Source organism: Chlamydotis macqueenii, chromosome 4 (assembly GCF_036417535.1).
Source record: "Chlamydotis macqueenii isolate bChlMac1 chromosome 4, bChlMac1.mat, whole genome shotgun sequence".
Lineage (NCBI taxonomy): Eukaryota > Metazoa > Chordata > Aves > Otidiformes > Otididae > Chlamydotis > Chlamydotis macqueenii.
Genome location: NC_141559.1, coordinates 65,729,138 through 65,753,825, shown reverse-complemented (window position 1 = coordinate 65,753,825; position 24,688 = coordinate 65,729,138). Strand labels below are relative to the sequence as shown.

General features: G+C 36.1%; 1 protein-coding gene across 1 annotated transcript in view; it reads right to left on the bottom strand.

Annotated features, from left to right (window-relative positions):
• The window catches only part of ADGRA3 (adhesion G protein-coupled receptor A3), a 59,796-nt gene that overhangs the window by 19,690 nt on the left and 15,418 nt on the right, over positions 1-24,688 (bottom strand). The window contains exons 2-9 of the mRNA XM_086746562.1: positions 24,052-24,123; positions 14,569-14,640; positions 13,150-13,221; positions 12,202-12,273; positions 10,503-10,663; positions 9,370-9,583; positions 8,249-8,413; positions 2,503-2,704 (exon numbers count right to left, since the gene is read on the bottom strand). Coding sequence (XP_086602688.1) covers positions 2,503-2,704; positions 8,249-8,413; positions 9,370-9,583; positions 10,503-10,663; positions 12,202-12,273; positions 13,150-13,221; positions 14,569-14,640; positions 24,052-24,123 — 1,030 coding nt within the window. The remainder of the gene's footprint in view (positions 1-2,502; positions 2,705-8,248; positions 8,414-9,369; positions 9,584-10,502; positions 10,664-12,201; positions 12,274-13,149; positions 13,222-14,568; positions 14,641-24,051; positions 24,124-24,688) is intronic.

Here is a 24,688-nt window from a genome sequence, read left to right as displayed (position 1 = left end):
TCAACTTTCAAATTCAGCTATTCTGTATAATTTTTTTAATTTTTTCATTGATTTGTTTTCACCTAGAACTATACCTGTACAATATACAAACAAGAACAGTGAAATATAAATGTTCTTCTGTAAACATTACATAGGTTTCACTCCATTTTAAACTTAGACCTCTACTTGATTTAAATTGCTTGGTAAAGTTAGAATGGTCACAATGGCTCAACTACCTTTGTGTTTAAAGGCTCTAAAGATGCTTATAATCCTATTACATTTAACATTAGTCTCAAAGAGACAATAAATTTCTGTGCAGAGTACCGCTAAAAACTCCAAACCTAATGCACACAAAAAAATGAAGGCTCTAATGAGTAAAAACTAAAACATGCCATTTCTTCTTTGAAGAAAAAAAAAAATTGAAACCTCTATTTCAGTGTAGCACACCTGTGTGCATGTATTTTTTAAGCAGGTAATAGGAAGTTATTGACTTTACACATGGAAATTATACTTCTACTCCTGCATTTCTGAAGACATCCATCTGACCCTCACATTTTAAACTTCCTAATGCAAAGCTGGCAACATTCTTCCATAACCTGATAAATGTTGGCTAACCAAAAGCGGTGGTAAGAGGCTGAAGTAACCTAGGCTCTTGAGCAGTTGCAACTCTGAAATTGGGCTACAGTACCTAGGCAGGGAGTAGCACTGAGCTGTTACAGGCCTTGCAGGAAAATGTGAATTTCCAGGCAAGGAAAAAGTAAACGAGCAGCAGCAAAGCTCACAATAAGCAAACATTCAACCTTGCCGTGTCCCATAGAGGGACAACAAAGGGATTTCTGGCATCATCTCCCACCTGCTAACCAGTCATTAAGTACCACTACCCTCTATTTCAGCCCTCAAACATGTTTCATGTGATCAAGCCATGGCATGCTCCTCTAGTGCTAGGAATGTATAGCAGTAGAGCACAAATAGTTATGTCAACCCGTAAGTTTACTTCGGACCAGAACAGGTAGTTTTCCCTTTCTCTCCCCGCTACCCTTTCCATCTTTCTTATACCAGTGCTCACTGGTCCTCAGGGACCCAGAGCAGGAAGATAAAAGGTACGTCTGCATTACTAAGTAACATAGAGGGATCAAGTCAGCAACAACCTATCTACACAATATGCAGTTTAATGCTTTTGCCTCAAACTAGATTTAGCCCAAGCCACTGGACATCAAGCCTTCACTATGTGCATAAGTCAGAAACACCCAAAGGGCAAATATCAGTTTAGATCTTGATTGACCCAGTTAGGGGCTGTGGTGCTTCTGATTCACGGTGTCAAGTTTTCTCTAAAAGAACGTGAGCTCACACACTGAAACACTCTGAACACACACAACATACAGTAATCCTACCCTGAGGTCAGACAAGCACCACGGCGCATCTTAAAGACGGGCAGTGCTACCAGTATCATCGACTAGAGTGGCACAACTGCATTATTAAAAAAAAAAAAAAACCACCACATCAAAAACATCCTCATATCACCTAGTTTCACCTACTGCATTGATGTGAGTGATCTGACAGTACGCACTGGAAAACACCAGGCTTAAACCAGACGTTCAAAGTTTATGGAGTATTTTACAATAGAGTACCTATACAAACAAGGTTGGGTACATCACTGTTTGTGAAAGTGTGCATTAACTAGAGATAAGCCTCAAAAGGAGTTTAGAGCTAAAAAAAAATTATTTCATAGCTCCATTTAAAATCTAGAATACTGTCTTGTATCCTAGTGAGTCCTATCAGACTAAAGAAGCCTAGTTAATACTCTCATTGGCCACATCAAGTCTATTAGAGGTTTACAACAACAGAGGCAGAGCAGAGTTTGACTACTCCCTATTATTACAATGAACACAGCTGTACTCCATTACAACTTCAGCCTGCCTGGTTTCTTTATAGCACATGAGCAGGACAGGGTAACCAGCTGACAAAAACAATCATGACAAGTACCTTTCTCTTACACTTTATGCAAGTACACCAAATGGTAAAATTTCATAGAATCATAGAATGGTTAGGGTTGGAAGGGACCTTCAAAGGTCATCTAGTCCAACCCCCCTGCAAGGAGCAGGGACATCCCCGACTAGATCAGGTTGCTCAGAACCTCATCCAGCCTGGCCTTGAACATTTCCAGGGATGAGGCTTCCACCACCTCTCTGGGCAACCTGTTCCAGTGTTCTGCAACTCGCATTGTAAAAAATTTTTTCCTAATATCCAATCTAAATCTACCCCCCTCTATTTTAAAACCATTACTCCTTGTCTTATTGCAACAAGCCCTACTAAACAGCCTTGCACTTTCAATCTGGAGGCACTCAAAATAGATATTAAACCAAACTCTTAACATAAACCTACAAGTTCTAGTGTTGTACTCAGAAGTGTATGTTCATCATAATTCATCTAGACCACCAGTGTTACCAGCTTAAAATGGAGAAACAGACTTTTGAGTTTTTATTTTCATTCAAGAATTTGATTTTATAGCAATGCACAAATTACCTGATTGAACATATAAAGAACTCGAGTCACATCATTTGCATACTGGCACCTGGAGTAGTCCTCTTCTGCCCAGTACCCTCCCCTGTCGCACCTGCGCCAGGCTCTTCTTTCATCTTGTGAACTGCCAGGATATATCCCACTGCCAGCAGAATAACGTGTACACAGCAGGTATGCTGTGATGCCTGCCAATGTTCTAGGCCACCTGGGGAGTCAAAAGCAAAAAAAAAAAAAAAAAAATTTACATGACAAGTAAATAAAAGGATTAAGCACTACAACATGAAATAAAGAGACACTCAAAACTAAGCATCTCTAAACTATTTAAAGGGCCATCTTGGCTCGCCTTCAGTATTTTCAAGCTGTTCATATTCGTGTACTATTAACAAAACGAGTTCTAATGCTAGCATGCTTTTTTGTATTCTTTCATGAGCTTGCAGGTGGAGAGAAAAAGGTGCTTGTAAAATCACTAAAAATAATTTACAACTTTTTAATAAAAAACCCTTTTCTACTTAATGAAAAATTCTGTAGTAACGCTATTAAAAGTTAAATACATAGCACAAAAGCCCGCAAGCTTTCTACTTGTCCTGATAACATGCATCAATGTAACTTTCAAATGACTTCATTCATATCAATACTAAACCGCAGATACGAACAGAAGACTGTATTTACAGTAATTAAGAAACACTACAGTAGCACAAGCACTTTGACCAATTTTGCAACCAAACATAACACCAAATAGAAATTAGTAGGAAAAGGAAGTGTTCATAACATTAAGAAAATACTTCCTTTCACTCAAGGTATGTGGAACTAAACACATCTTAAGAAAACTAACATTCTCTCCACTTTCTCCTCTGTAATTTTTCTGCATATTTTATCTGCATAAACATACACAAAGAAAAATGAAAACAAGAATAAATAAATACAGAAAGTTAAATTGCAATACACCTTTAGTGCATTGATCATTCATGAGATCAGGACTGATTCAAATAAAACATAACAACAGAAGAAAATCATGCCTGATTTAAGCTGCAATGCTGAGAAGAGAGGACAGGAACAAGGAATGGCAGCCAGTCTGCCTGCCCCTGCTTCTATTAAGATACGCATAAGCAATATTTTATCATTCAGAACACTAATACTTACAGTTTAAAAGCAGAAAGCATACATACCTAAACTGCAGAATGCTAATTGTTTTAAATTCAACAACCCAACAGATAAGGTTTAAATAAAACTGAGAGCAAAAGAGAGCTTAATTAGATCATCCTAGACTTTCTGTACCATAATTAAATCAAGCTACCTTGAACAGCTTTTAGAGCTAACATATTTTTCCTCAGTCTTAAGTATTCTCCCCCAAAAAACCAAAAAGCCAGCAGAAAGGACAAAAAGTCTTCCTTAGAAAAATCACAACAGCCTTTGTGAATTGCTGCAATCCCAGTAGTCACTTTAGTGCAACATTACATGAACCCTAGCAAGCTGACAAAAACATCATTTTGGATCACGTCTGGCCAACTCTGATCATGGACAGAGCAAGTTATGGATCTGCTGGGAAGGGAGGAAGGGATAAGGGGATACAATAGATGTAAACTTAATCTAAGTCTCTATTTTAATTTGTCCCTACAGAAATTTCAAAGTCTGATCAACACAGCTGTTGTCAATCAAAAATAACTGCAAGGATGAGCCACTTCTATGCTCCCACTTCTTATGGATACATAATAAGCCTTTAGAGAATAAAGCCGAAAAGAAAACAGGCAGATGAGGACAACTAATAAATCAGCTGGCACAGCTGTTAGAAGACATGCAGGCTCACAAATACCTTGCATAATACACCCAAACCTCAGGTTCCAGAATTCAGAGTCAGGTTTCCAGAAACACTGACACTGGAGTGCCAATACATAATTTCCCAAACTACTTAATCAACACTAAAATTTTTGTATTGAGTTTATCCATCAAAGATGCCACTTTGAAAGGGATATCTGTCTGTCTTTACAGACAGTTTTCTAAAAGTTGTATTTTTCCAAAGCATTTTAAGTTCAAGTGTGGTCAGCTCAGTTTTGACTGAATGTATCGTCTTACAGACTGAGTGCCACATGGCCTTAGAATAATTTAAACTTTGTGGTCCTGACAGATGTTGTATGACAATCTCCAAGACAAATATTTTCACTGAAAGAATGGCATGTGTCATTCCTATCCTTACACCTAGAAGAACTAGAAAAAGATAAACCAAAGTGAAACACTAGGACTCACATGAAAGAAGTTTTTCAGAAGAGCTTTAATCATTATATTTTTCAAACAAGTATAATTTCTAAGCTACTTTTTATCTTCTGGAACTTCCGTAGCCATCAAATGGAAAAAAAAAGTAAGTTTCAGTGTTGAACACTGCTTCAAAGATTATTAGATTATCACAAGATTATTTGCTTTCTCTCCCTATTCTTTTCTCCACTTCCTCTATTTTTTAATCCATCTCTTTCCCTTTTGTTGCTGTCCCTTTATTCCTACCGCACGCACTTTTCATTCATCTCCCTACACAGCATTTTATAATCTTTTACCACTGTCTTCTCAAAAGAATATTAGCAATGCCAGACAGTCATATAATCTGTGCCACCTTTATAACAAATTTAGGTATCTACAGATACATTTTACTAATAAAACTAATATAATTATTCATCTAATGATTTAGAAAGCTTTCCACTAAACCGGACATAAAAGGTGGGCAATTTAAAACTCCCTGCTTTCTGCCATAAATTCAACTACACAAAACAACGCAAACATGCAGGGTCACTAACAGAAGAGCTTCATGGGAACAGTGTCCCTTACCCTCTTTCCTCTCCCATTCACAATACCCCCTGTGCGGGTACAGGTTTCTTTACAGCCCAGTGGTAAATGAGATAGGAGAAGTGATTCCAGGTATAGCTACATCTCCCTTATTTCCTGTTTTTGCTAAGTGAATGCTAACCTGGACCATTCTCAGCCATCAACGGTTTCCTCCCAGTACCTGTACGAGATGAGCTGATGAGACATTCTCCACTTTCCATAAAGCCAGAGAGGAAATCCCTCCAGTAGGGCTCAAAAAGTGGCTAATGACATGAAATTCTCATCGTGCAAACAAAGGCTACATAAGTTTGGCTGCATTATTAATTTCTTGTCAGTCTAAGTCTTTCACAGTTTAGCCAACTGCTAGCACAAGTGCAAATTTGGATGGTATTAACACTCTTTCATCACTGTTCATAATTAGGTGCTCAAAATTTATCACATATATGTAACAGTAGACAGTTGTGGGGGGAAAGATGATTCATTTTCATTTAAGTACTGTAATTTCATTTCAGAAAAAAAAGCCAGACCATGAGTTTAGAAAAGAATCTTTTCCTTCATGCATATTAATTCTGCTTTCAGAGCATTCCTTTATTTAAATCAACAATAACTTCCAGTTACAATGAGTTTTTATATAATAATTTAATTAGCTTACAGGTAGTCTATTTTTTTTTCTTATTACATCTCAGTAATTCTTTAAATTCAGCATGACAATTTTAAGATTTATTACACTCAGTGAGTAACAGTTTTCAAAAGGATAATTCTTAGAAGAAAGAATTCTATCAACTACCAGCAAAAACTACTCTACACACAACAGCTGAAGGATATACTGAAGCAGAAGCATTCGGTTACATTTTAACATGAAAACTGTATTTTCAATTTAATAATGGATTGCAATGTATTCAGGGATATTATCTGAATAAGAATTAAAAGGATATCTAAATTAAATTAAAAGAAAAGACTCCATGATGAAGACTGTTTTTGCCTCATCTTTATAAACTCATGCTAAACTACTATTACTGAGCCAAAAACACTGAAGACAAACATCCTCCTTCACTACATTCGCTATCCCATCTCTGAAGGGATAAGAATCTAGATGCCAGTTTTGAAACAGCTTCCAAGCTAAAATGACTAACCAGTTCCAACTAAAAAACTATAAAATCAAATTCACCTAGGATCATTTACAGCCATCTGCTCAGAACCATTTTCTCACTAGTCAAAGCCTTATTTCCATATGGTCTCAAAGGTGAAAAATTACTCTTTGTTATTACTCTACCAAAGCTACAAATGGAAGTCTGTTATAGCAAACCTAGACATACTGAACTTTTTGATAAGCTGAACATTTCCTGAAATCTTATTTCTTTCTACTGAATTCCAGAGGGGGTAAATCCTATTACACTGAACAGTCACTGAATAGCACAGGTTAATTTAATGGAAAGCACTTTGAAATAAGCCTTTACCATCTGTTTTCACCTCTAATAGCAAATCAAAGAAGAACGATTCACACTAGTATCATTAAAAAAATGCATAAGTGATTTAAATAGATGTGTTCTTTGATGAATACAGCATGCATCTGTGACTTTCTTCACCTTTTATCTTATGCAGGAAGTTCTCATTTTCTAATGTAATGCTCATCCCTGCAGTTGAAACCACCACAGTGTAAAAAGGAGATATGCAAAAAATTTCTTATATAAATAATTCCCTACAATGTGAAAGTGAGGCTTTTCTGTATTCCAAATTGCCTCCGTGCAGCAAGTGATCTTAACACTATTTCCCCTACTAATAGTTCCTTATACTCAGACACCAGCTGCCCTTATCTCAAATTGTCCAACTGATGAACATAAAGATGAACTCAGAACAAATTCTCTCAGCCAGGACTTTACCTGAATTTTTGCTACAACTGGAGAAGGTCTGCTGCATTGGAAAGCTTCTCTCCCCCAAAAAATCATGTCCCAGTAACATGCTTTAACTTACTTTTCATTTCTTAAAACAAAAAGATTTGTGGTTTTAAATTAGCTGTATAGAAAGATGACGACTTTAAAGAACTCTAAACTGGGGAAAGGAAGAAAAGTTTGTAAGTGTAAATAAAAGATCAAGCAGAAGATCAACATAGCCAAGTCACACAAGAAAAGTGAAAATAGACGAGTGGGTAAAAGCAGTTATTACAACACTAAGAAACCCTACAAACCCCAGTGAAAACATATGCTATGACATACACTAATTCTCAGTAGGAACTACTGCAGCGAAGTACAACACAAAGTTACAAAGGGAATTACCTTACATATAGAGAATCTATACAGAAGCTATCTGTTACAGCTGGCACCTCCAGGAGTAACGTGTTGTTAGAGTGACCAGCAGCAGAAAGATCAGAAAAGGGAAAACAGGTAAAGAGATGAGAAAAGATAAAATACTCTACAACACTCAACACAATGGAACATCAGAGCTACCACTACAGTCCCAACAATCATTAAAAGGAAGCACCATTCATATTATTTACTTTAATAGTCTCAGGGGAAAAAAACAAACAAACAAACAAAAAAACAAAACAACTATATTACATGTTTCTTATATAGCGATTTTGTCATATGGGAGCAGAGGAGTTTTAAAAACAGATGATAACCTGGCAGAAACGCTCCCACCAGTACGTGGTCCAACTCTAACTTACAGATCATCTAAGAAGTTTTACTCTATTCCAATGATTTCATGTATACATTTCAGATATCATAGATCACTTTCCATCTCTTCCAAAGATATGAGTTAATAGGCTGAAAGTTTAACATTTCATGGTATGGTTCTAATTTAGAACAGCTAAAAATCTATTACACATATTTTACACACAAACATCCACACAGGTGCCTTTACAGCATAATAGCTTAGTTAAAAAACAAAATTAAATGGACTTTTCTTGTCCAAAAAAAAAAAAAAAAAAATTGAGGTTACCAACCTGAAATCTCCTTTATTGTTCACAATCCTCTCTGGAGGGCAGTACTGTGCAGAACTTTCTAATACCACAATGTCCACTGTTCTTGTGTTATTGCCACGTCTGGTTTGTACATGGCAACCCCAGTTTCCTGTGGAGCCAGCCTGAATGTTTGAGATTGTCAGCGCACTGGGAAGATAAAATAAACAAACAAAATCCAACAGTCTTGCAATAAAAGTTATGCAAGCTTTTACCAAAAGATTAATGAAGTACAGAAAGACAATGGAAGAAACAAGCAGTTACATACAACTGTGAGTGATCTTACAAAACCAGAGCTATCTATGAATCAACATACTGTAAATTAACAGATAAATGCTTACTATTCTTCCAGCTCTCAATTTTCCCAAGGTAGGAAAGAAAAATAACAGCCATGGAAAAACATTTCATTGACTTCAGAAAGAAAAGATGAGAAGTATAGATTTCCCAAGTGTTATCATTGCTCTTCAACACAAAATTTTTATAGTTGTTCCAGAAAGGCCAAACTAAAATAACTTCCCACATGCATAATTTGTGCAAAGTTAGATGCTCTAGTTTACTAATACCATTACAGGATATATAACCAGTCTGTAGATGCTGAATGAGTAAAAGTCTGCTGCAGGCAGAATAAATTATACTTATAGATCTCTGCTGAAAAACTTAAATATTACCAACTGTGGTGTGCTCAAAAGGAAGAGGAAAGAATCCAAGAGTACCTCACTAAAATGCCTTGTTTTCATAATTTTCATGTTCCAAGAGAACAAATGTATCCTACCACAAAAATGTTACATGTACTGCATTGGATAATCCTTGGAGATAATTAAAACCCAACTGCAATAGTCCTGGGCAACCTGCTCTAACACTGTTCTAAGCAGCTAGGTGGCGCTAACCAAAACTCTAGACCTCCCTCCTCAAATTTGACAGTTAGCAACAGTGACCAAACCCAGGCAATTTCAGAGATCTGTGAAGTTACAGAGTATTTCCCTACTTGGGATGTTTCTGTCTACATATGTTCACTCAGAAAGGATGCCTTACCAGTTATGGAAATAGTCACTAAATTAGAGCAGAAAATAAGGAGTGGGAAATACATTCTCTCTTTATGGATTCACCTTGCAATCAGTGAGCAGTTATGAATCATGTTTTTTTCAACAAAAATACCCTGGGACTCATCAGTTTCCACTATCTTTCCATCCTGATACCACAAGACTTGCATGTCTTGATCAATGTATGAAGCCATACATTGGAAGGGTAGACTGTCTCCTTCAAAGACAACCTGACGGTGAGATGGCGTCATATAGAAAGATGGTAATTCAAGTGGTGGTTCTAGAATTCAAGAAAGAAAACCATAATTAATAGCAAGAATTTGCTGTATACATAATTTTCAAAAGAGGAGAAAAAAACACTATCAGTTATAGATACAATCTCTTTGTAAGCTGCATCTTGCAAGATTTATATAAAAACTACATTTGAGAAACTGGATATTGAAAAATACAAATTCTCATATTATTTTTCAAAATGTGTATTCCTTTAATGTAATATATTAAAAAAATCTTTTGTTAGTCCACATCCAAAAGAGTGAAAAATATAAACTTGAATGAAAAATATATTTATGCATTTTGTTTCTTCATAATTTCTCACTATTCATAATTCAAAATCACAAATACATATGTTATTATTTTGACAGATGGAATAATTCTAATACAAAAAAAAAAGTTAAGCAAGTTGGTCATGGTTTCATCACAACAAGGCGGCTAATCACCAACAGAATCACCATGTAGGAAAGTAAGTGATAAAATTAAGACCTTTTAACTTCAGAAATTTGGGCTTGGAATAATTTGTATACCTGAAGTCGGATAGTTAGACTTTGGAAAAAAAAAATATCAATTTCAGATTCCTCTTGTGCAATTTAGGTAAAAAAAAAAACAAAACTCTGAAAAACATGGATTAGTGGGAAAAAGGACTTTATCTCCAGTGTGTGCTACTCATCCTTAATTTCTACAGATTAACATCCACAATCACCAATTTATTCATTATGTATTTCCAAAAGCAAACAATACTGAATAACAACTAAAGATCAGCCTTTGAAAAAGAATCAGTATTACCACTATAACGTAAGTGCTGAATTTCAGGGAAACAAACGAAAAAAAAAAAAAAAAAAAAAAAAGGCAAAAAGTCTGTTCACCAATATTAACAGAATATGGAATGCGTTAGAAAGTAAGTATCAGTTGTCAGGAGTGCTTACCACAGGTCAGAAGCTCCTGCTTAACACCAGTCACTGTCTGCGACTGAAGTGACTTGGGATAGGCACATTTAGTTTCACGTACAGTTATATTTCTTTCTTTTAACCACTGATGCATCCACAGTATGTTGCAATCACAAAGAAGATAATCAGTCTGAAATTCTCTGCAACACAAAATAGGTATTCACACTGACGAAACACAACACTCAAAGGTCTGAAAGCTTGACATCAGATGTGCAATGCCTCTCATTGTCACAGAGAACAAGCAGTCATACCCTAGAATACAGTGGGGTTGCCTACCAATGTGTATTGGAAGATACTCTAATCTGTCAGCTGGTGTGAGAACAAAAGTAGACATTCCTCAAGAAAAGGAATCCTCTCCATAAACATGAAGAATCTCTAATACCTGTGCATGAAAAAATTATAGTTTCGTTTATGTTATTAAAGCGAGCAATAACACGGTATTGCTTGAATATGCATCACCATAACTTAAGAACACACTTCGTTGCTTCATTTTAGCAATCCGATGCTTTAACAGTAAAATCAACAGAAATATAAAAACAGCCTCTCATCTGTTTCTCTTTTCAGAACCAATATTCACATACGTTCAATGATAGTTTTATTCTACTTTACATGAAAAATCATATAAGGCTTTTCGCTGATTCATATAGTCTTTGTATAATTTAACACTTTCTTCTAAAAAGACATACCAAATCCCCTCGTAGGTAGTCAGCTAAATTAAAAGATAACAAATATTTTACCTGCTTAGAAATAGTTTAAAATGTTTCAAAACACTATATACTGGTTTTTTACCTCTAATGAAAACAATTTATTTTTATTTTTGCAAATGTCTAGAGGATAACACAATATCACAGGCAGAATACTTCAAAAACTAAATCAACGTTCCTGTGAAATTCTATTTGGTCTTTGTTCACAGGAATTCCTCTAGACACACACATTTTTAATAGCAACAATAGGTTCTCCTGTCAGCTCTGTGATGTTCTTGGACAGCAACCTTTATGTACACAATTAAAATATCAGGAATAACAACTGGTGAGCAATTAAAAAGCTGGAGGAGGGAAAGAAACATTTGCCGTTATGAACAAGAACTTAACTCTGTGTCAAAGCCAAAAGTCAGAGCTTTTGAGAAAGTCCCAGTAAAGTGAGACAACTGACTACCAGGGAAAAATGCAAGCTAATCATCAGCACTGATTAATTTTTTTAATTTACTTTCCTCCTTACACAAGACTACAACTCATGAAATTAAAGGAGAGAAAAATATCATGAGGGTGAGATGTACCCAGTGTTACATGTAACAAAACTATACCGTTCTTCAAGGACTAAGTTCTTCCTTAAAGGCATTTGTTCCATTAATTAAAAAAGGTGTAAAATGCTATTTATTTAATATAAAGTAATAAATGAGACATACAGAATAAAACCTTCAGAAGCCTAGAGGGCCATATAGCTTTGTTCTCTCAGAACTAAGTAACAAATACTGAGCATCTTTTGAAGGATGTTATATAAACACCCGAATATCTGTACATATATTTCGCATGCGCTTATTTAGATAGAGAAACCACTGTTACGAGGTTTAAAAGTAAAAATGCTAAACTGTAGTACAAGCAAGTGTATATAAAATGTTTTTTTTTGTTAAGAACCAAAGTGATCATGCAAATAAAGGTTAGATGCAAAAAGCACTCACAGAGACTTTAATGAACCAAGATGATCAAATGTTCCCTGTGTAAGTGTAGAAAACAGATTTCCAGAAAGATTCCTAAGAAATAAAAAGTATCATGATTTGAACTCATGCTCAAGCAACTGCCATTTGAAATTAAAAAATACCTCTTCAATATAACATTATTTTAAAATCTACAAAACAATATTATGACATACTGTTGTAGTTCACAATTCTTAAGAATAATAATCAGGTCTAACAGCCTAGCAAAAATCCCAAAATAAACTGTTACCCAATCCTTCTTTTTTAGCTGAAGAATTTTAAGGTTGCGAACATGGACTGAAAACATATACTTTATTTTTATTTAAAGCAACAACTAGCACATGTTGAGCATACATTTCAAGAAATTTAAAATTAACTGTTGTCCACAGTGAATTGATACGTTACTATTAACATGCTGTAAGAAGCATGTCTGATCTAGTAGAATATTTTTTAAAATATTATACATCTCACTTTCTCTACATCAGTGAAAGCAGTGTGTAATAAGCTTACAAGCAGCGCAAAGAAGCAGCCCATAATCTCACATATTATTTTCCTAGAGTAAATTAAGAACAACAATATGTATAAGAAAGCCAGGAAAACACAACCACCATGATGCTATGGTAGTAGGCACAAATATTAAGATATTCTGTAACTCTGAAATACTTTTCTAGGGAAAATATTTTGTACAGTCTGCTACTGCCTCCCCTTCTAGGAAACTGGTGGCAAAGCAGACAGAGCACTGAGACACACGTTTTTGGTTGCCCCCACTGCCCTTTATTTTTAAGCTTGCCACTGAGCAACAAGCCACAACCATAAGCACACCAAGTCTTTCAAGCACATGCTTAAAACAAACTACTCCCATTGAAACAAAGAATGTTAATTTACATAAGACTGAAACTTAAGAAGTTAAATTATATACAAAATTATACTTACAATCTAATAAGATTTACAAGTCCTCTAAATACATCTGCATTCAGGCAGCCTATTCTGTTATTAGTTAAGTCTCTATAAATAGGAAAAAGCAAAAATTGGAATAAATAATTTTATTTCCAGATTACATACAGTCTGCAAAGTGAAGTATTTCAACTAAAATTCATGAGTAACAGCTTGCACCATATAAAATGGTAACCTTTCGTCAGCAAAACCCAAAAGGTACTGCTACATGGGTGTATACACATGCACAGTCTTTATTCCACTTCTAAAGTAATAATGGTTTGTCCATATATAGCTAAAAGGAGCCTCGCCTTACCAGTAAACCCCCTTAGAATAAGTTTGGCTTACATCACTACAAAGTAAATTTTCATATTAGTACAGTATATTAATCACATGCACTACATCACTTAGTTTATTGACATGTCAGAGAGACATATACTAGTGCATTTATTGTACATAAATAGGGCTACTTCTATACTTATACTTAAACAAATATTTAAATATTATGTATTTTACAATGTAGGTCTTAAATTGAATTGCCACAAATTCTTAAAGGAGTAAAGATTAAGCTTGCAAATACGTATGGTCCAGAATTGGTCCTTCAGCTTTATTTTTAAGGTTTTCAAAAGTGCACTTACCAACCAAATTTTCTTTTAAGTGAGCCAGATCATTTGATCAATGACAAGTGAACATAGATACTACAAAAATTTAAGAAGGAAAGTTGTAAAGCTGTATGCTGAATAAAGGCAGGGGGAGTAAAATCACTAAGAATTAAAAGTTGTACCAGATATTCTGAAAATCTGAAGTGGTTTTGCTTTTAAAAAAAAAAAAAAAGAAAAAGAAAAAAGGGAGGGAGGGGAAGAGGCAGAGGTCTTGTTTTTCAAGTTTCACTGGGACAGAATTTTTACAGCTAAGGCATAAATTAAAAAAAAAAAATGTGTTAACAGGAATGTTGGCACAACCTTCAACAAAGTAGTATTAACAGCACTGTAACTTCAGTGTAGTATTAATAGCAAGGGACTCTGTGTTCCACTATGACCTTTGAAAAAAAAATTGTAATGAGGAGTTTAACATTTAACAAAGCAAGATTTAATGGCATCAGAGCTCTGAATGAATGTTCACCCAGTGATGCTTCATGTCACTGAAATACAAAAAGGGAGGATTAATACAAGAAACTGTCAGTAAAAACAAGGGAGACTGCCAAGCCACAAGCAGTGGATGTTCTTCAGTCATAAGACTGAAAGCAGACTTTGTTTTATACATACATACAAGTGTGTGTGTGTGTATAAATTTAGACAGCATGTACTTATTCAACTTTTATAACAGCTTCACTATGTAAATTTCCAGAACCTAAGACTTACTCTACTCTCAGGGTTTTGTTTGTTTTGTTTAAACTGACTAGCTAGATATACTACTTACAGTCTTTTCAGAGATGAAAGCCCCAGAAAAGCTCCTGGATCTATAGTACTAATAAGGTTGTTCTTAAGGTCCCTGTGGAGAAAAATTTAAGACATTACATTTATCAAAAGCTATTCTTTAAAGCAGATATACATGCATGAAGATACACTTATGTTGTCTCAACTTGTTTGAAAACTGCCCAAAAAAACGATACAACACATTTCCACTTTCTCTAATATAGTAACTTTCAAAATTTGAAAACCTATATTTTACCTAGAAAGAGGAATATAAGCAGCATGTGTACTCCTTTAAATATTCTATCAGTTCCTATCACATAAAAGGGTATGGAATCAAAGATACCTCACCACAATGTCCCAATAGATTATAGCTGCCCAGGATGTAACATTAGCTCATTACACAGTACAATACTGTTGAGCACAGTGTTTTCTTCAGCCTACTTGATTTAAAGCACTTTAGTAGTGCCCAACATCTACCAAAAGAAGCAAACAAGATCCTAAAAATACACCAAAGACAACATGGAAAGTTTCCACCAACGTAACTGGCACAAAAGCCAAACCCTGGCTGAGAACTCCAAATAAAGCTGGTGAAAAATCTCAGAGCAAATTTTTACATCTTAAATTTCCAGAACAGGAGATTGTAAGAAGAAATGCAAAGTAACTATGTAAAACTGCTATATTAATTGTACAAGTGAGATAGGAGTTTTAACTCTTTAACTCGAGATATTTTGCAGATACAGCTTAATCTGAAAGGTCACAGAAATTGTCTGCGAGCATCTACACAGTTTTGAACAAATTTTATCACTGCATTATTTCTATGTCCTTATTCACCCAAGATTTTTACTATACTATTATCTGAAACTTCACATGCACATATTACTACAAGAAAAATTTCTCATCCTTTTAACATCTGAACTTTCTGCATTTCAAAAGAAAATCAGTCATTTCAATTAAAAGCAGTGTAAGCAAAGGTAGAAAACACTTCTCCTAAATCTACCACAACATTAATAATTCTGCCCAAAAGAGAACAGCACAAGAGGATTACATCTACCATCACAAAGACATGCATGAGTGAAAATATAAATTCATCTCAAGACTTCACAATAGCATTTCCTGCAGTGAGATTAACAAATCACGGTACAACAGATTGCGCCATGGCACATGGATCATGCTTCAATGCTGTACCTAAAACATTTTAAATACTTGAAATACTTTAAATTTACTTGCAGTACAGTAAATTAATTTTCAATACATCTATGACATACACACATTTTTCTTGTCTCAACTTTATTTTCTTGCCCTGTACAGTGGCAGGGACTGCCAACTACTTCCAAAGCAGTATCAGGAGTCTGAAGAACTGTACTGTTCTTCAGCCTCTTCAGCAGGCTTATAAACCCAGTACCAAGACCATGACAAAAGTGAGAATATCAAGTGTTGATCATCACTTATTTACCAGGAGTTTTTGGGACAGGGAAGAAAAATTTTACTTACTGTTCATATGTTAACTTTCAGTTTAATATCATGTAACTCCCACTTAAACTTAAAATCTCACTGTGGAAAACACTCAGGAAGAAAAGCCTTGACAACATGCCTTGGAAATCCACTAGTCTAGATTATCAGTGATTTTAACTTTGTTACTTAAATTCAAAGTGCACTCCCTGGTACACTTCTTTCTTAAATCCATTGCTTCAGTGGGGAAAAAAAAAATACAGTTTTAAAATTAAAAGCAAGAGTTTTACTACTTCCACAACCTGTTGATATATTTTGTCAGATTAATTGATAAAAACGGACTAGTCTATTCTTTATGCAGTTTTTTTGCTTTTTTCCCCTCCCCTTAGTAGATCTTAATACCAGTTCCAGAAGGATAATTACACTAGAATTACTAAATTCTTTTTAAAAAGAAAAAAAGAAATGCCAACAATTTTCATGTTTTCATAACACTCATCCAATGTATATTCTGTATTTTGTAAATAAGATAGCAAAGCAGTAACGAACCTCTATACTAAAGACATATTTAAAACACACTCTGAATGCCCAAGGTGTTAGCATTTTCTCAACCTGGAACTACAGCAGTGGAAGAGTCTCTGTTTAGGGTTTTTCGCCCCTCGCAATGGCAATCATTAGCAAGTACTACCTATGTATTAGAATCATAGAATAGTTCCTCTATCAAAATGCATTAGGAGGTGAAAACTGTGAAATATTAGAGATATTTAAAGACCTGGAAATTAGCATAGTGCTAACATGTCTGGCAGTTCTTCAGAAACAGTAAAAGATGTTGACACACAGAGTGGTGCAATTGCCAGGATTCCAATATCTATGACAATTTCTAAATGAAAAAATTACAGTTAAGGTTAAACCAACAGACTGGTAAGATTCTCACATAAAAGGGAGGTGCGGGAGACAAAGTTATATTTACAGTTTCTGTAAAAATGTATTTATAAGTGTTAAAAACAATAAACTACTGGTTTTTGGCAACAGGAATTTACTCATCTCAGCCACTGATTTTAACAATTTTTCTTTGGCAAAGCTCAAACAACATGATATAGTTTTAGATATTCATTTGTCCAAATAAAAGAAAATCTGTCCAAAACAAATCCATTGGAAGAGGGTTTCAGTTAGGGTAATATTACAGCTTCACCAAGCTCTAGCTTATCCATACATCTTTTATAAAACAGTAACCGCACTTCATCTAGCAGTTAAAAATCCTGCTACAATCCAGGCAGTAGAGCAAACTTACACTGAGAGTCTACTAAAAAATAATTATATCTTAAATCTAAATAACACTGCAGATGAGGATACCCCTGTATTTCTCAGGGAAGGTGAGTAACTGAGATTTGGATCACATAAAAACTTGGGTTTTAATGGATGTGTTGAGGTCGTGTAGTCCAACTTCTGTCTCAAAGCACAACTAAATCAGATCAACCGCCCCGCTGTTACATCCAGTGAAGTCCAGAAAACCTCAAAGTATGCAGATTGTGCAGATTTCACCATCTGATCACCCAGCTGTTGAAGTTTTTAACCATTCTCGTTACAAAGAATTCTCTTATGTCCAGTTGGAAGAGTCCTTTTTCAAATCCATGATTACGTGGTGTTCTGGTTTTATTTAGTGGGGGGTGGGCTAAGGTGCTAGCTTCTGTAAGAAGCTTCTAGAAGTCGCTCCCCTTTGTCTAGGACTCAGACGGGCCTAGGGTGAAGCCGCTGCTGGCCAGGGCCGAGCCAATTGGTAGCAGAACATTCCCTGATAACACCTCTGCAATAACATATTTAAGAAGGGGAAAAACAGAAAAAAAGAGAGGAGAAGATGTGAAAAACATGAGTTGGCGCAGAGAGGGGGAGGCACAAGACTTGTGGGCCTTGCAGGCCTCACCCTCTGGCCTCCCACCAGGCAGCCAACTGGGCCCAACTCAGCCTGGCCTGGCTGCAAGAAGTGGAGAGGAGATGAGATGGATGATGTAAAGAGATCCTGAGAGGCATCTGCCAGCCTGCTGTGAAGAATTTCTTGTGAGAGGAATGGCTGCAGACGCCAAGGTCAGTGAAGAAGGAGGGGGAGGAGTAATGCTGCTCCTGGCCAGAATTCCCCTGCAGCCTGTGGTGCAGCCCATGCTGGAGCAGGCTGTCCCCCTGCAGCCCATGGAGGTCCACGGAGGGGCAGAGATCCACCTGCAGCCGGTGGAGGACCCCACGCTGGAGCAGGTGGAGGCCTGAAGGAGGCTGTGGCCCGTGGAGGGCCCACTGGGGCAGCCATTCTGGAGGGACTGCACTTTGTGGAAGAGATGACCCACGCCGGAGCAGTTTCACGAAGGACTGTGGCCCATGGGACCTCCCCCTGTGGACCCCACGATGGAGCAGGGAACGAATGTGAGGAGTTCTTCCCCCGACAATGAAGCAGTGGCATAAAACAACATGTGATAAACTGGCCGTAACCCCCATTCCCTCTTCCCCTCTGTGCCGCTCAGGGCAGGGCAGGTGGTAGAGATAATGTTAAGCCCGGGGAGAGGGAGCGGTGGGGGGAGGTTATCTTGTTCTCTGTCTCATTATCCTGCTTTGGTTTTAGTAATAAAGAGTTTTCCCCAAGTCGAGTCTGTTTTGCCCATAACAGTAATTTCAAGGATTTCTCCCTGTCCTGTCTCGAACCTCGAGCCTTTTTTCTTGTATTATTTCTCCCTATTCCCTTGGAGGGTGAGAGAGGAGTGAGAGACTGTGTAGTCTGGTCCCAATCAGGGCAAAACTATGATACATGGGCAAATAGCAACTTACCAACAAGCAAAAATATTTTTAAGAGCCTGACAACCACACCTAATGTTACCTTGTCAAGATAAGAAAAATATCTTAATGAAAGAATACTTAAACGTAACTATGGTTTGCCATATAACAAACAAAATCCTTGCATTTCATTACAATTTATAATGAAATGTTTCAGTGGCCACTTGTCTGACTTAAAAGTGCACATATACATACTTAAAAATTATATATGAATATATATTACTTATAATTTACTATTTTCTGTCTCAGCACAATGAAGATCGTCTTAATTATTACTAAAACATCCTGCAGGCACAAACAAATGATGCATATATATACACTTACTGACATGTATACATTATTTAGCACTCTCAATTACTGTTGGATAAACAATGTTTTCCTTCAGAATAGAACTTGAAAATGAACATAAGACAAAAAATACATTAGCTACCATGGAGTCTTGCTATATGAAATGCCTCTTCAAAAAGGAAATGAAGGAAGAGGACAAGAAAAATTACAATATTAGGTTAAATATTACATAAAGTCAGCCTATCCCTCCCATGGGTCTATGGGGTGTATATTTTATGCAGGTAGATCTAATAAATGCATATGACTGATTAAACAATTTTTATGCTTCCTCATCATTCACTGTGCATGATTTAAGTTCTACACTATACATAGACTTTCTCCCAAAAATACAGCAGGCTATATTTATTTTGAGTTTTCACGATCACTGTACCAAATATTTAGGGTACCACAAAAACTGCTGATAACTGAGAGCCCAACACTTCATTGCATGTGGGTCTGAGATGTAGAATTCTGCTTTCAGTCACCATTTTCAAACTGTGTGTCAGGAGGAGGTCCTGTTGGAGTGGTTTCACCAGGTTCAAGTAATTGTAGGAATGGAAAACTGGCTCAAATCTATTACTGATTTCAATTATATTAGAGTAATATAAGAATAGAAAGCAATTTGAGAGTCCAGGTTTGTAAGAAGCCATGAAAGAGGAGACAACAGACAGTTCTGAAACTTGGACATTTTCCAAATGGTAATTAAACAGTTGTACAAAAAAATAATCTCTTGACTTTTTGAAAACTTGTTCGATGTGCTTTTGACACTCCCTTGCATCTAAAGACAGCAGCTTAGATCACTGTTTTGCTTACCCCATCCCATCACCTGTAATATACACTGATGAACTGCAACAGTCAACATTTCTTGCATCCAGCTCTAGAGCCCCCGACATACGGACATGGACCTGTTGGAGCAGGTCCAGAGAAGGGCCACAAAAATTATCAGAGGGCTGGAGCACCTCTCCTATGAGGACAGGCTGAGAGAGTTGGGGCTGTTCAGCCTGCAGAAGAGAAGGCTTCAGGGAGACCTTCTTGAGCCTTTCAGTACTTAAAGAGGGCCTATAAGAAAGATGGGGACAGATTTTTTAACAGGGCCTGCAGCAACAAGACAAGGTGTAATGGTTTTAAACTAAAAGAGGCTAGATTTAGACTAGACATAAGGAAAGGTTTTTACAATGAGGGTGGTGGAACACTGGAACAGGTTGCCCAGAGAGGTGGCTGATGCCCCATCGCTGGAAACATTCTAGGCCAGGTTGGACTGGGCTCTGAGCAACCTGATCTGGTTGGAGATGTCCCTGCTTACTACAGGGGGGATGGACTAGATGACCTTCAAAGGTCCCTTCCAAGCCAAATCATTCTATGATGTAATACATTCAATGATGTAATACATTCAAAGATGTAATACAAAAAAAAGTTAAAAAAAAAAATATATATATATATATGCTCAAGACTACCACACTTCTGTAAACTAAACAAAATCTAGAATCTAGACCAGAAAACATTTGTTTCCTTCAAATAATTTCTATACATCCAACAGTTGAGAATACTCCAAAGCATTCAATTTCACAGCACAGATTCTTCAGCTGAGACTAGAAGCACATTTCCCCCTCCTCACAACTCATCTTTCAGAAATTACCTGAGAATAAAGTGAGGATGGGAAATATAAATATTTTGTTAGCCTAACATTCTCAGTCTTCTCCTGAAAGAGCCACAGCTAACAAAGAGATGAAGCTTCCAGAACCAAAACCAGAACTCAAGTTAGAGTAGAAAATTTCTTGAATATTCATAAAATCATTTCTCTGTTCATTGATATTTAAACAAGAAATACTGACACTTTCCAATCACTTTTAATGACTTAAAAAAAAAATTCAGGTCCACTACTAGGAGAACTCAGGCCCATCTTTTCACATGCTCTGCTGCACTATCACAAGAATTAAAATAAAAAACTGTTAGTCTGAAAAGTACTAGATGCTTCTGTTTTTAAGGCATCCATATATCTGTAGACTGGTGCAGTAAAAACAGGATAAAAAAAATGAGACTGTCTACAAGTAACACTCCCTTCACACTGCATATTTTCCCTTTTCAATGGTATATTAGTATATCCTAAAAATTCATTGGTAAACTCTTGTCATTATTTACAGTTCAATAAATATCAAAGCCTTCTTTTGCTATCTAAAGATCCTAAAGAATTCCATACCTATCTCTTCCTCCTTTCTCCCTCATATACAATGAAAAATAGTACTTTTAGAAATACATAAAGTAATCTTCCTTAACCTCACAAAAAAAATCAAAAGGCAACATTAGCTAGCTTCCAGATGGAAGACAGTGGTTTCCTTCTACGTTGCTGGACTTTGAATAATGCTACATAAAGTCAAGTATCTACTAGAAGAAAAATTATCTGTCCCAAATTAGTTGTGCAAAGAGTTACTTCAACATTTAAACTGAAGGAAATTCATAGCAAAACACAGCATTAACAAGGTCAGTGGAGATAAAAATATTTAACAGCTTTTTGTACAGACTCTTTAATTACCACTTATGGCAGTAAAAGTCTTTGGTCTGCTTTCTGTTATTCAACTATTATTTGCATGATTTTTTTCCTGTAAGAGTAGATGTAGACATAGCATAGTCATTTTCTACTATAATTAACAAACATTTCACTCTCCAGCAAAACAAAACTCCTATTTCAGTAATCTCATCACCTTGTTTACAAAATGATGCACTACCAAATTCTACATTTTCATAAATTAACACACATGCACAAAATTATTAACAAACAGGTTTGAAATTCCTACTTGGGGCCAATATTTTTAATGTACTTCCCTATAGTTTTGGGGCATACAAGCAACAAATAAAACAATCTCTCCCTTTCAATAGTAACAGTGAAGAATTTTTAGATAGGGATGAGGTCAAAAGATAGCATGTTGGAGCAAAACAATAACCTAAAAGGCAGCAATTTGATAGCTGCAGATACTATACTCTCAAGTTAATCCAAAGAATTGGAAAAAAAACAACAGAAATCATTTTAAAATAAGTAAATTTTCATTAAGATGTCCAAGAACTGAACAGGAGGAAACAATTTCAGTGTGCTAACAAACGAACTATGAAGTTGTGAATCTGTATTTCACAATTCAAAATATTGATTAAAATGTAATTTAAAACAACTACTATGCAGGTACATGTTCCTGACATATTAGCTTGATTTATTTTTTTAAAGGCTTTGGTTAAATATATCTATACATCTAAACTCTATGCAAAAACCATTAAGAAGAAATGGCCAAAATATTTGCTATGAAGTATAACATTACAAGGAATGAACAAACAAGCATCAAATGCATACAGAATCTTTCCTCTGGTAAGCAGTCATGTTAAGCAACAATGCTACTGTTTGAATTAACTATTTAAATGCTGATTTAATTTATTTATTTTATCTCCATTATAACTCTTAAACTATAAGTGGGGAAAATACTGTATTTACAAAGAAAGAAAACACTTATAAGGAAAAAAGGGGAGCATGAGTAGTAAGAAAAAAAATAAAAATAAGCAAGAATGTCCAAAAAGTGTAATCTTCAAGGCATGCAAGTTTTCACAGTGCACATTAAGGAATACAGTTTGAAACTGCTGAACATAATGTTAATGTTTAAAACAGTTACCGTGGCTTTCCATTTTTTTTTTCTTTTACTATTGACTATTCATTTAAGTTTGAAATCTAAAAACTCCTTACAAATGACAGGAGTTAAATGGAAGAAAGCTGGGTTCTTATGATTTTAAAGAAAATTAAGATTTGGATTCACAGAGAAAATGTAAATGATCATCTCAAACTAATTAGAGTTTCAAGTATTTCCTGTCTGAAAATTGTAACGAGTTACAACAATTAACAGCTGTCAGCAGATGCCTTTATTACCTAAGCAAGGATGGCAAGACAACGTGTAAAGATATAGAATGCCATCACTGCTGATAACCTTGCTCCTTTGGCACAACGGCTTATTTCTACAATACAGCTCATCTGCCAGTGCAGAAGACAACTCTTTCTTCTGGCAGGTGGGGAATAGAATGGTGGAAGCATCTGAATTTATTTATATCAGGTGACCGAGATGCAGCCTTCAAGTTTCAGAGGAAGAAGAAAATACTTTTAATCCCCTGACGCCAGAAGTCGTTTGGAACTCTTCCTAGAGGCTGAAAGATGATCATGAAACTGGCTACTTTCCCAGTCAAATGGCCTAGAAAAATCCTTATCTCTAAAGTTTCTGCTTGCTCCCAGGTAGATCAACCTGCCAATCCTGACCTTCTACCAGCTGGAAAAAAGCTGACTGTAACAGAAGCTACAATGCTGCTTCTTATCCCATCGGTGATATAGCATCCGAAAGGGAAAGTGGAAACAGGAAGCAAAAGGTGTCCAAGAAGTTACTCCCATCAGACTCACTCCATACATTTGGTATATACCGAAGTTATAAAGTAAGAAGCAAAACCGTTAAAATAAATGTCAGCAACAAACTTACAATTAATCTAGTCTCTTTTATAGGCTCTAATACATCCGCTTCCCCTACAAATATTTACAATTGTTTGATACAGAATTTGACACTTCAGAAGAAATTAAATAATTTTCTTTACAACCTAAGTTTTCATATTATGAGAGCACCAACAACAAAGCAAATCTAGTCATCATAGCATTTCAGTGAACTTCTGACTGAAACTGCCCTATCCTCACCTGTTACGTGATGTTCATATTCATGAGGAGAACGCTTAACTATGCTAACTCATCAATCACAAAAAAAATACATCCAAATAAAGTAAGAACACATCTCTTAAATAAGATATTTTGTTCTCAGAATTATTAATGAAACATAAACAGTATATAATTGATTTTTAAAGTGAAAATAGCTTTTTAAGAAGTGCTTACAATCTTTCAAGAAGGTGTAATCCAGAGAAGGAACCATTCTTCAACTCTGTTATTTTGTTGTTACTCAGAATCCTGTAAACAAAAACAGACAAGAACAATATATTATAATTTTGGTAACAAAATTACTTGCTGCAGCTCACATATCTGGTGTAAATCTTTTTGTTTAAGAGTCTTTACATCAAACTACAATGCCTAGTTCAATGTCTGAGGTGTATACTGTATATTCTCCAGTTGGAGAAGGTCCAGAGGAGGGCCACGAAGATGATAAAAGGGCTGGAGCACCTCTCTTATGAGGACAGGCTGAGAGAGTTGGGGCTGTTCAGCCTGCAGAAGAGGAGGCTCCGGGCAGACCTGATAGCGGTCTTCCAGTACCTCAAGGGGGCCTACAAGAAAGATGGGGAAAGGCTGTTTAGTAGGGCCTGTTGCGATAGGACGAGAGGTAATGGTTTTAAAATAGAGGGGGGTAGATTTAGATTAGAAATTAGGAAAAAATTTTTTACGATGCGAGTTATAGAACACTGGAACAGGTTGCCCAGAAAGGTGGTGGAGGCCCCATCTCTGGAAACGTTCAAGGCCAGGCTGGATGAGGCTCTGAGCAACCTGACCTAGTCAGGGATGTCCCTGCTCCTTGCAGGGG